Source organism: Falco naumanni, chromosome 11 (assembly GCF_017639655.2).
Source record: "Falco naumanni isolate bFalNau1 chromosome 11, bFalNau1.pat, whole genome shotgun sequence".
NCBI lineage: Eukaryota > Metazoa > Chordata > Aves > Falconiformes > Falconidae > Falco > Falco naumanni.
The window spans coordinates 9,642,330-9,655,753 of record NC_054064.1 but is presented as its reverse complement, the minus strand read 5'-3'; the positions used below and the strand labels follow the sequence as shown (position 1 = coordinate 9,655,753).

The following is a 13,424-nucleotide window of genomic DNA, read 5'->3' as shown; positions in this document are numbered from 1 at the left end:
ACTCAGAGGGCAAGAAGCAGGCAGAGGGAATTAGTGGAACCAAGAACCAGTGTTTGTATGACATTCTGGTGATAATGAGGGATATAACATCACTACCCCCATCTAAAAACTCAACAGCCTCCACACATAATTAAATTACAGGACACAGATTAATTTCAGTTGTAGAAATAACACCAGTACAGGCAGTATTCCTCCCTGGAAACAGAAATAATACATGCTCCCAGCATATTGCTATTATCTCCACAAACCATCACAGATCTGGAGAAAGCTGTGATGATAACACTAAAATTTTAAAAGCAAGGGGGGAAAAAATTAGTCAAATACTGAATGTGCTAAAAAGGCAGGTTTACATCAAACAATTATCTGCTTCTCAGAAAGACAGAGAATATGAGAACTCCCCAGGTCTGCCTTACAGGTTCACTGAAGGACAGCATTTCACCTACAGGTTTTCAGATTTGTTTTGTACTCTGGGATTTTCATGTGTAAACAGGAATCAATGAATGGCACTTGAGAATAATCTGCCTGTACACAATCACCAAAGCAACAGAAGATGTTAAGACTGACATCATGGCAGTGCATATTTGAGATAGAAATCCACAAGGGGTATAAAAAGCCTTTGAGGACAATGTCCATCAATTAATTGCCCAGTGCTTTAAGGCAATAACAACAGGTGAGAATTCCCAAGTAGGCACTTCAGTAAATCAATGTGAACCTCCAATTCAGACTGTACTTAAGTCTTTATAGATCTAACAGAATGAAAGATTACTTTTTTTAAAGAATTGACCAATGCAAGGTTTGAACTTTCTCTTACTGCCTCTGGAGTCACCAAGGTGCTGGCCGATCAGCACAGTAGATTCAGAGAACGGACCTGCACTACAGCAGCCAGGTATTAGAGTCAGACATGCACCCTGGCTCCCCTCTTCCCTTCTCCTGCTCAGTAACACGGGTTCCAGTTTGCTCTTTTAACTGTCTCCCCCGCTCAGTTTACAAACTTCACGTACTGGAAGAGCACTGTGGGTGGAAGGCTAGAGGGTGCAGTGGCTCCTTCAGTCCTGCTGACTGGGGCAAGTACTGCAGCAGGCACGCAGTACCCTGGCTCAGGAGAGACTGCAGCACTGCCCTTTCAAAAAAAACCAGCTGGAGGCCACATGAGTTGCCCTGAAGGATTTTCTTACCTAACACACAAAAACAGTCAACACGTATATTCATCCTAGGCTATTAACCATACTTGTCCTTACCAAACACCACCTCAAGATTATATTTTTATTTAGATTAGCCACATTAAGCACTACTTCCTACCACCTTAACCCTTTCGTCATGCTTTCACCACTGCTTGTTTTATAATTTTAGGAATCCCTTAACTTCTGATTCTGAAGACATAAGTGCACGTCAAAGTAAGCTTGTGGAAGCCTTCTCCAGCTCAGGATCTTATGATTATGAATTCTACACAGCAGCTGAGCTCCATGTCCATCATGTGTCATGAATACCCTTGTCCCTCTATAAATAACCAGCCTGAAATCCTTTAGAGCTGATGGAAGTGTTCAATTTGCAGGGGAAGAAAACTGTGTTGCTAAGGAACTGCAAAGAAAAAAAAAGGCCAGAGAGCGGTAATCTGAAATGAAAGGAATTAATTTAATTGGCCCTTGATATGTTGGGTATTTGGCATATTATCGGCAATTTAGCAGGCTGTAGGCTTTGTTTCAAACTTGGGCTGAGAGAATAGTCAGAACACGATTGCATCCTTAATTTAGGGATTAGCTGCATTGTCTTCTTCATGCAACAGACCCTGTCCACTTTTGTAGTTTCAGAGAAAATTTTAAAAGCAAACCACGTGAATACCAGTTTGAACTACAGCTATGCCTACAGTTCTTGAGACTCCATTTTTTTAGATTAAGATAAAGGGTAAGGATTTTATTCACATTTATTCTCACTAGTAGACCAACCCGTGCTTTGCCAGTAAGTACTGGCTTTCATGCTTTGCTTTGGCAGAGATCTCAGCAATGCACAGAACCAAAAGCTATTTCATGGATTTTTGTTTTGCAACATTTTCATTTCAGGAAAATATCTTCAATTTATTATAATGATATGAAGGGAAAAAAAGACTCCATGCAGTGGAACATTTTTCAAGCTCTTTCTCAGCTGAAAATTTCAGGTGTTTTAAAGAGCATTTGCTTTTCTTTCTTCTTTTTTGAGACAGAACTTCCTCTAGTGAAGCTTTTTTTCTTCTTTTATCTTTCTACTTTGATTTACTTAAATAGAAGAGAGTTACAACTGCAGAGACTACATCTCTGGCATACGTAGCAATGCCTTTACAATCTGTTACACATCTTCCAACACTTCAGCTTAAGTATCACAAATGCCTGATATTTAACATTCCCAGAGTCAACATTCCAGTACTTCAATTGTTCAAGTTGTACTTTAACTCACAAGATGTCAGGTATCAAACTGACAACCTCACCTTCTTCCTTTCTTACTATGATTTTAGGGGCTACACTGTTGAATACCGACTGATGAGTAGACCTTGCCACATGAAGGTAACCCATAAAATAACTATCAAATAACAATATATAAGAACCCTATCACACTTTTATGCGACAAACAACAGGCTTTCATGAGAGGTTTACAGGGAACTGACTTACTAACCAAAATGTGGGGGGTGACCCACCTGTCCTCTTCTTACCCATTACATCCTTATGTCCTTATCCATGCATTCCTAGATCTTAATTTGGTTGGGTCTTACTGGTTGAATTTATTTGTTTTTTAATGCCCAGTTAATCAAATAAAAGATAAGATCTCTCCCTCAAAATTCTGTTTTGTTTTAACTTTATGATATAGAATCACAAAACACACCAGTTACACTGCAACTACATTCTATCATATTTCTCCCTATGAACATCCATTTTTATTGGAGCACGAAAATTTGCTAGATGAACACCATGCAAGAAACGTTGCCATTAATACATTGAGCTTTACATAAACATGCTAACTCCAATTCCCAGTCTATAAAATTTTCGCGTGGCCTATTGAAAAAAATTTTCCAGACCTGTAAACCTTTCCAAACACTGCTCCAGACAGTTACTAAGTTATTGGATAAAAACATGAAATATGTATTGCACGCTTTTTGAGAAACACAGGTAGAGCAGGTTAGAATAGCAGTAAAAGGCACAGCAATACATTTCTCAGCGTGCCTCTGTGTGGCCATAAGTGATAACATTGTATTACAATAGTTCTTTCATCTCTTTTTGGAAAATGTAAAACTTAAGACCTTCAGAGAAAATAACATAGGCACTGCCTCATTGCTTGAATTCCTGTCACTGCCACACTTCACTCATTACTCTTTTGTAATATAAATTAAGGACACAAAAAGTAATCTGCTACCACACATGAAAAAAAAGAAGTTTAAAGTAAAAAGTTCTCCAGAAGTGTCTTTTTCCTAAAGTCTCAACGCAGCATTCACATCACTGGCAGGCACCACCACTAACACCTAGTGCACCAAACATCACCTCTTGTGCTCCCTCTTCTGCACAGCAAACAATTGTAGTCTAGCAAGAGTGGTCCGTTTCCTCAAAATACTGTTAATACTGTTGTTAAAGGTGACTTCCCTTTGAACTGCTTTCCGCTTGTACAAATATTTTCCTTCTGAAACCACTATCTATATTGCAGCTCTCAAAACTCACTTTCCTGCTTTGATGTCTCCTAAAGGTTCTAGAAAACCAGGTAGCCTACAGTCTAGGGGAACACATGTATGTGATCATGAAGACCACAAGGTCTTTGATGTTAGGAGATTATCACAGGTAGGGTTTCGGACCTACAATGTCCTTTGCCAAAAAAAGAAACAGTATTCTGTGAGCTGGTCATTTTGAATCAGTCTGACTAGACGAAGATGACTTAGAACAAACTCACAACCATCTAGACAGGCCTTGTCCACACTAACACACTGCACTGGTCAGTTTAAATTCAGCCTACATCATCCGTTGTATTAAGAGCAGGGACAGTTTACTCACAACAAACAAAGTATAAACAGAAAAAACATCAACTTCTCTCCTAAGCTTCTCACTCCATGCTCCAGAGCAATTGTCTATACAGCAACATGTGCACATGGCCTTAAATGCAAGGAATGGATTTTAAAAGCAGTAATACTAAACATTACTACACTGAGTTGGAGGGGGCGGCTTTTTTTTTTTGTGATCATGCATATATACTGCAGCTAAAGCAGACACACAGCTATCCTTAGCTTATTTCAGAGCAGGCTTGCTATGTGCTAACATTTTTTTATTGATGGAAACAACAACATACCCCACTGTGCTCTCAAGAAGGCTACAGAGTCATTAGTTACCCCAAGAGCACTAGCTGCCATTTGAGATCTTGATGGTTTTAAAAAGTAGTTTGCCTTAGGAATATTTGCTCCACCCAATGCTAACATACCCAGCATTCACAGCTAACCTGTTTGCCTAGACTGCAGAACCACGCATGCTACAGTCCAGAAGCACAAAACTCAGAAGCACAGAAATCAAAGACATTCACTTACTTGCATTCCTCCACACTGCTCTCACCTATACAGGAAATAAAAATCAGGGAATTCAGGCAGAGGTGGGAGTTTGAAAAAGAGAAGGAATCCAGATCACCTGCACACAAAAAGTTCAGAGAAGGGAAAGAAAACAGGTTCCAGATGCTGGCCCCTTCAAGTTTTTTTAAAGCTGGAGGAGTAAGGCATAGATACCAAGATATCATGCATTACACACTAGTGGTAACACAGCTGCTGTCACAAGATGTTACTCATGGTCAGATAAAATGGAAGGATACAAGCATGCTCACCGTGCACACAGAGGTTTCATCCCCAGTCTTCACTCTGTTCCGAGCCAAAAGCTGCTCCAAGAGGCTGTGTCTGTGCAGCAGCCAGGAAAACGCCAGCAGCAGCTCCCGACTACCCGCTGAGCCATCGGAGGGGAGCTGGTAGAGTTCTGGCCTGTCATAGCCATGGTACCATAGTGCCGATTTTACAAACCTAATTTGGTTATCTGAAAAGAAGAAAACAATTAAGAATAACACACTGCACTACTCAACGCATTTACCAGTTCAGTTCCAAAAACTGCTGCCTCCTCTGAGAGGAAGATTTTTAATGAAGCCTAAGATTAGTGGAGGGCAATGGGGACTACAGTCTTTATCAACAACTGATAAAGGTCAGGAGGTAAATGGTAGAAACCTTCCTTACGCTGCCCCATTCTGATCTATACGAACTACTGCTAAGGGAAAAGAAGAAATTCAAAGTTGAGATCAAGACTAGTAATGGCCTCTAGGAGATTAACAAAGACAAAAAGGATAAAAAGCCATCGCCACAATAACAGGACTCCAATTCACTTGTGTTTTATGAGCCACCAAGCATACTACAAATTAGTAAACACTCCAGGTCACTTAACTCCTGAATGAAACTGAAATATAGAGATAGGAGTTTCACAGCCTGCTGTAAAATCTCTGAGCACCAGTGAGCAGGCAGAGATAATGCAGCACACCACACAGACTATTTAATTCTCAGGAATGCTCCGATCCATATTCCTTCACACCAGCAAATGTTACCTGACACCTACAAGACAGGCACTACAGAACTGGAAAATACTGAACAAGACACAGAGAAAATTGTTATTAAAAAAGGTTCTGACCAGTAAGCCTCAGCTCTGTACTAAGCCAAAACTATACTAAAGAACATAATTAGGGGGCACAATGATAAACAATATATACTGGGGAAGAACCAACAGCTGCTGTAAAAGGAAGTCCTGCTCAAAAGGCTACTGGAGTTCTCCAAAGGCAACAACAAGCGATTAAGGAAGACTCAAGCAATGCAGGACATTTAGACTTCCCAGTGGGACTCAACTAGCACAAAGAAACTAAGGCACTGCAATTGAGAGAGAAGGCCCTTGCATCAATGATGAGTGCCTAGCTGGTAACAACCAGAGGGTAGGAAGAAATGGTGGTTTCATGAGGGCTCTGTGCTACACAGTTGCTGTTCAACCAACTCAAAATGACACACAGACAACATGACAGTAACAGAAAATTTGGTGCTGATGTGATATTACTCAGTATAAGGAATTCAGGCAGATCATGAAGGATTGCAGAACCTAATGAGCCCAATCTTTAAAATGACATTATAAAATTCTTCTTAGAAAAAATGAAAAACTATGCACACAAGGGAAAAAGCAATCCTAGCGTTACTGACACAACAACGGGCTTGGAGCTGACCACTGGACTCAGAACACAATCTTGGATAATAAAGATCTTTTGTGACAGTATCACACTTGGTTCTCACAGGTATCCAAAGGCAAACTGAACGTAAGAAATCTAGAAAGAAACTAAACCGAACATTATATTGTTTTGTATATCTACTGTGAGCCCACATCTCAAATTCAGTGTTGTTTTATTTCTTCAGTTCCAAAAAGACTACAGAAAACTTGGGGAAAAAAACGAAGATAAAAGATCAGTATGATCACAAGTACAGAACAGCTTCATTGTAAGAACCGACAACATATGCCAACAAGATGACTGAGAATGGGTATGACAAAACTCTTTTAAAATCATGAGTGCTGTGGAATGGGTGAATAGGGAATAATTTGTTTGCACAACATTTGATACAAGAACTGCAAGCCACCAAATAAAGTTAGCAAGCACGCAAGTCAAAACAAGTTAAATAAATGTTCTTCACACACAAAGTAAAGCTCTGAAATTTCTGGCCATGGGACACTGGGCACTGTTACACAGGCCCAAGGAGGAACTGGATTTACAGAACAGGAGTTCATGGAAGCTTATGAAATACAAAGATATGCTCTCTGGTTTGAGAAGTCTGAGAAGTAAATTACTAGAGGTTGAAAGAATACTCCCCTGAAAGTATCAGAGCATATTTGCTCTTTCCTTTCCCCTGGGCATCTACTTTTGACAGCTGCCCCAGATGGATGGAGCTAGAGGAACCTTCAGTTTGATTCACTTTAGGCATTCCTACATACTAAGGAAGAAAGCTACTCCCTTTTTCCAGCATAATGCTTCAGTATCTCCATTGGGTTTCATAAAAAAGCTACACACACACACAAGTAACAGGAAGCACAAACCTCTCACAATCAGAGACTGTCACTGCTGTCCTTAATTAACATAACAATCCATTACATTACATGCCCATTTGCCTGCTCCCTGCCACTTGTAGTAAAAACATCCCCTAGCACTGAAACATATCATAATCCTTCTTTGTCTGGTATCAATCACTGAAGCTCAAAAACCACATAATGACCAACTTCAAAATAAAATAAAAAAACAAACAACCCAAGAAAAAAATCCTGTTGCTCTCAAAAGGATTTTGTTCATTACATGGGACTCTCACAGCGAAGAGTGGCTGATTTAACTTCATTTGCAAAAAGCTAAAGGAGTCTTACCCACCAAAAGTAATACAAAGCCAAGACACAAGGAGGAGCTACAAGCTCCTACTATGCTAGTAACCCTACAGGAGCAGTACACTGCTACAGCTCTGCCGAGGCTGGAAGGAGCTGGTAGTCACAACGGGCGACCAAGCCCTTTGCACCTTAACAGACCAAAGGAAGGTATATTGTCTGCACTGTCTGACCAGCTTCACGATTTAGGGAAACTAGTGCGGCTCCCTAAGGCGATGCCTACTTCCAGAGTGCTCCTCAGTCTAAATCCACAGCTGAAACTACTAAACATATTACTAGACATCTTCAGCAGTAGAAGCAGGAATACACAGTTGGCCACATGAAAGCTACAAATGAATTCCTGGCAAAGGCATGAACCATGACTGAAGAACAAAAAACAAGATCAGGAGCACGATTAAGCAGGTGACAATGGTGCAGAGCTACTATTTTTTTGCAGGACTAGTGTTTTGCACAGCAGAGCTTCTGCAGAAACACGACAGTTGGACAAATGATTTTGAACCTAGCTTGTTTCTGCATTACAGAGAAAAAGGAAACTCAAACCCCTAAATCACTCTGCTCATTTTGCAGAACTTGTGAATGTAAAAACAAGCAGCTTCCCTTCACGACACTAGGGTGGCAGAAATGCCGATGGTTTGCTAAAAATCTTGCTGTAGATATGCACTCCATTCCCTCATGCACAGGGGGAGCACTCAGATATTAGAGATATTAATTTGATCGCTCTTGAACATTCTCGCACGAGCTAGGTTTTCATGTTGCCCTTTGTGCATTTGTCAAGAAATTAAGTAACATAACAGGTAAAGGCAGAAATACTCCAAAAGGAAAGGTCAGTACTTACTTTCCACCTATTTCAAAGCAAACAAGCATCACATGCTGCCACCTGCAGTTCAGGGAGCTCCCTAAGAAAACATCTCAAAAAGAAGGAATAGAGAGCAAGCCAGGTGGTTTTTCCCTTTATCACTGTTTCCCTGCTCTGACACACCACTCAGGACCAGATCCACCAAGGCAATTTGCCACCTGAAATTCTGTGTTGCTCTGGTCCTTTCTCTCTCCCTATTTCATCTCTCCCACTGCAACACACTGCCTTCACACGAGAGGGTATGATTTGTGTGAGTATCAGGCAGGAATAATGGGTGAGCAGTCAAAGCATGGATCTAGAACTGGGGCTCAAAGAGCCTTTCCATGACCTTAGAGAAGTCAGTTTTCCTCACCTCTAAAGTGCTCTGCTTACAAGGAAACAGTGCTTAGATAAATGGCAGCAGATGCTACATAAGTACCCCAAGACCAAGATGGATTCCTTCATAACATGCAGCTGAGAGATGAAAAAACATCACTCGGCAGATTAACACCAGTCACTCAAACATCTCCTCTTTGACAACATCTTCTTATGGCATTTCATGAGGATTAGGCAATTTATAGAGAAAGACCTACACAGTCCTTCCAGCTAATCCCCTTCTGCATGCACATTATTTATAGAAGTATGTTTGGCAAGTAAGACCAAGCTGTGGATGAACCTCGGGTTTCAGCTCTCTTAAAACTATACTCAAGCTGTGCTCTTCCACTTTATGAATACTGCAGACCATTTTCAGTGAATTACAACATGATACACAAGTAAGGGTTATGCATCAGCCTGGCAGGCTAAGATGGAAAGGCACTAAATCAAGTACAAGAACAAGCACAGGTACTTCATGCACTCAGGCAAGAAACACCTGCATAGGTAGTGGTGTTATGGGAAACTACTGCTGCAGAAGAACGTTCTCTGCTTCATTTGTCAAACAAACAAAAATATATTACAGCTCCAGACTTCTTCCCCATACTATAAAACCTGAATTGCGACTCCAGAAAAGGAAGGTTTCTGCCAACTATCTAAATGCATACTGCACTGCTACGTGCTGTGGCTGTTAGGTTGTTAACCGAGTCCACCAGCTTTCAGCTTCTGTGAGGAAAGAGCAGCGTCAAACCACTAATCATGACTTCATCAGTGTGGTTATGCCTGGAGTACTATTACACAGCTTACTTTGACTTGTGCTCCACTGACGAGAGACCCATTGTTCCAACATGTTTACAGGGCTGGAGTGTATTAACGCCTTCCCACTGGAGTTTACAGTGAGTGCTTTATGCTGCGCGAAGAAAAAAAATCTTCCAAAATGAGAAACCAAGAGCCATTTGCAGAATTTTATAGCCACTGACCGGCAGGCTTCAGCGCGGTTTCCCATTTCTTTCTGCAAGAACGCAATAGTTCTTACATTTTTGAAAACATCAAACTGGATTTTTTTCTATGTAATTTTTCAAATATTTTATTTTCTGCTAGCTAGGCAATAAAATACATCTACCATTCAAAAACATGGTGCAGAAAGTTTTTCTAAACAATGTCACATCACAAACGTAACAAGGAAATGACTAGTAGCTGTTCTAATCAAAGCAAATTTTAATCTCCTCTATAAAATTCACTGACACAACAAGATCAGATCAAAAACTGACTAATGAAAACTACTAACTTGAAACAGAAATACACACTGGGTTACAGCTTCAAAAGTCACTAGATAAACAGGACTTCCCAGACCAAGGAAAACTGTTCTGGAAAAATCTGTCCTTTTCCATGGGCCAATCTGTAAAAGCATTCTATCCTTGCAATACACTGCTTTCTTCTAGCGCCTCACAACTGCAAATGGCCCAACATCTGGCAAGCAGTCCTTGAAACGTAGATCTCGTTCTACAGGGTGTTGAGAACCACTGTGACCCCAACACCACACACAGACTGCAGGTGAAAGTTCAATGTTTCCTTTGGAAAAATAAAAGGTACAAGGCCATTTGAGTATGGCTTTTTTCCAGAAAGCTGTTCATATGCACACGGTAACCTGTACTCCAAAGGAGTCTTCACAGCCTTCCTCTGGGATCTGGCAACTGCTGCTCTCGCCTTGTTTTAGCTAAGATAATTAAGAGGTTGCATAAACCAGCAAAGAAAGCCTGATCCATGGACTAAAGCACTAGACTTGGACTAGAGGAATCTGTTTCAATTCCTTGTTGTGCAACAGGATCCTGTACAAACCTGAGAAAATTATTCAGCCCCTATGCCCAAGGCCTCCACTTCATTTACATTATATAAATACCTGAAAGACCACAAGTGCTCCAGAGCAGCGACAGAGAAGGCAGTAAGATATTGATCGTGTTCACAGCAAACAACTCATTCACTTGGCCAAGCAAAGGTGATCAGTGTAATTTGAAAAACAGTACAGCCCTCCAACCTGAATTTCAGCTTTAATCACCAAGTTGTGAATAAGTAAGTTTCTTAAAAATCAGCTCAGCAGTTCCGAGCAGAACCACACATTCCTACTTCACAATCTACCAGCCAAGGCTGGGTGTGCTCTCTCTAGAGCCAGCAACCTGCCACATGCACACAAAAATCCTGTCTCCAAACGCTACCAGCGACTAGTATGGGAACAGCCAGGATTCAGTGAGGTTGCACTTGTGCAGGCCCACCTCCACAAAGCTGTATGAGGCAGTCAATAAATGGACTTGCCATACACAGCAGATTGTGGATGAGCAGAAAAGCAAAAACAACCAAATGAAAAATAGCAGTACTGTGAGTAACACGGAAACATGCCGATTTCCTGCTGAGCTACCAGCAAAACTATGCAGTTTTGCTCCACACTGCACAATTCCTTTTTTAACTCTTGTTTACAGAGCCATCAGATTCCCAGCTCTCCGGGGGGTTAAACAATGTAATCTAGGTTCTTTTTGCTTTCAAGATCAAAAGTGGATTTTAAGTGGTTTTGGTGCGAGGAGGCTTTTATCCATCACAGACAATCCCATTCTCAAAACTTCCTCTGACAATGAAAGAGGTCAAGAGACATCTTTCAAGAGAGAAGTCTGGGGAGTAGTATCATACCTGGAATCACGTATACTTAAATAGTAATTAGTGTTCCATCATTGTGAGAAGACAGCCAGCATTCAGCTTCCCTCTGGTGCAGCGGCCCTGTCCACAGAGATATTCATGGTCCCTCTACAATACACACACTTTTTGTTTTGTCTAGAACTTCAGAACACTGCCTTTATGGTTCATATACTGTAATTCACAGCCCTGCTATAGGACTTGATAGAAAATTAACCACAGAATCATGTGTCATATACAGAATGGGAAAAGAAGGAATCAAAGGAAAAATAAATCTATTTCTGTAATTATCTCTGCAGATGATGAGAATGCCTAAGATCACTGCACAGATCTACCTGTGGTAAAACATCAAAAGAGAAGCAAGAGTCCCTGGCAGATGCAAGAATATCCCAGTTCCCTAGACAAAGCAAGCCAAAGAGGAGTAAACCTGCCTGCACAGCTGCTGTAAAACAGTAAGTTGGTGGCACAAGTATTCAAAATAGAGCATTCCTGACAGGGAGCAAGGGCCCAAAAGAAAAAGTGCTACAAGACCAGTCCCAGTACTTCCCTGGGACAGATGGGGATCGCAGTCACCCAGACTGACTAGGTTACCTATGGCATCGGACTCTGTCCACTTGCTTCCATGGATTTGTTTCAGAAGAGCATAGAGCAGCCTCCAGCAATCCAGGGTCTGCAAAAAAAGAGGGGTGGAGGGAGATCAGTAGGCAAAATATTTGTCATATATTTAGTCTTAACTAGACATTTAAACCCATATCTGAGCATACATTTTTACATGGAAAAGCACACCAGTATCCTGCCAACACTGCCGAATCAGGCAAGTTCGCCTATTAGCTGCGTTATGAATGTTACCTACAGCAAGGTGCACGCAGAAAGAGAAGGGCTACTAATGCTGGCTGCACAGCAAGACCCAGCACTTCCACTTTGAGGCACATGCGTCCAGGACCACAGCTTCTAAAATATCTGCTCTGATATAACCACATATGGCACAACTCACCCACAGTCAAACAAGCACTTGAAGACACCATAAAGATCTGACCATGATAGTATCAAAAACTCACAAACAAGAGGCAGCACACAGTGAGCTGGAACTGGAAATCATTTCTTGGCCACACAAGGACAGCATGCTGACAAACTGAGAGTGATTCTTACAGCTAGAATTTCAGCCAACACTCGTAAAATGCTTAAAATAGCTATCTGAGCAAGTGGAGCACCCTGCATGTGAGCTGAAGGCCTCGCACTCATCACCCTGTAAAGCCCTGAAACAGAAAGACCCAGGCAAGTGTACAGTAAAGGGAAGCACACCTCAGGCGGCATTAGAAAGGTGTTGCAGACCACGGTGCAATATCATGCTTTGCGTTAAAACCGCAGTAAGAGAAAGCCCTTCCCAGCGCAGCGAGCTCTCCAGGACTCACACAACACATGCCGGCTGGGGCCCACACCGCGGTCCCCCCACGCAGGGCCTGGCTCCACACAGCTGCCCCTGTCCCAAGGCCCAGCCCCACCTAGATGCCGCCGTCCCGCCCCCCCCCCCCCCAGGACCCGCCCCCCCCCGGGGAGGACCCCTGCCCGCCCACAGCGATGTCCCCCCAGCGGGGCGCGCTGCACCGCCCACCCACCCCGAGACCACGGAGGCTGCCAGGCGACAGCCGGGGCCGCCAGCGAGGGGTGCCCCGGGGCGGCCCGCGCTCACCGCCTGCGGCCGGTCGAACCTGGCACGGCGCAGGGTGTCGGGGGCGGGCCGGGCGGGGGGCGGCAGGGCCCGGCACAAGGCGCCGACGGCGGCCGACAGCGCCCGGTCCCGCGGCTCCTGCCGCCGCCTCATCGCGCCCGCCGCCGCTTCCCGCCCTCCGCCGGCGCGCGGCGGGAGCATGCGCAGTCCGCCGCAACCCCGCTAGCCCGCCCCCTACGGCGCCCCCTGGCGGCCGGGAGGGAGCACCGCCGCGCCAGTGCGCCTTGCCGCCATGCCCTCTCGTAGCGCGCTGATCTGCCCCTTGTTTGTTCTCCCCTGCAGGGCAGAGCTCGCTTCTTGCCTCCCCCAGCAAGTGACCCCCCGGCCGAGTGGGAAGCGCCCGGTGGACGGTCGCCCCCGCAAGGCACGCCTCCCCCAC

The 13,424-nt window shown here is 43.3% G+C and overlaps 1 protein-coding gene across 4 annotated transcripts in view; it reads right to left on the bottom strand.

Annotated features, from left to right (window-relative positions):
* Nucleotides 1-13,139, bottom strand: part of TEDC1 (tubulin epsilon and delta complex 1) — a 73,175-nt gene extending 60,036 nt beyond the window's left edge. For all 4 annotated transcript variants that reach the window (XM_040610467.1, XM_040610470.1, XM_040610468.1 and 1 more), the window contains exons 1-3: nucleotides 13,007-13,139; nucleotides 11,908-11,986; nucleotides 4,816-5,018 (exon numbers count right to left, since the gene is read on the bottom strand). In XM_040610467.1, the coding sequence (XP_040466401.1) occupies nucleotides 4,816-5,018; nucleotides 11,908-11,986; nucleotides 13,007-13,138 (414 nt within the window). In that variant the 5' untranslated portion in view covers nucleotide 13,139. The remainder of the gene's footprint in view (nucleotides 1-4,815; nucleotides 5,019-11,907; nucleotides 11,987-13,006) is intronic.
* Between the last annotated feature and the right edge of the window lie 285 nt (nucleotides 13,140-13,424).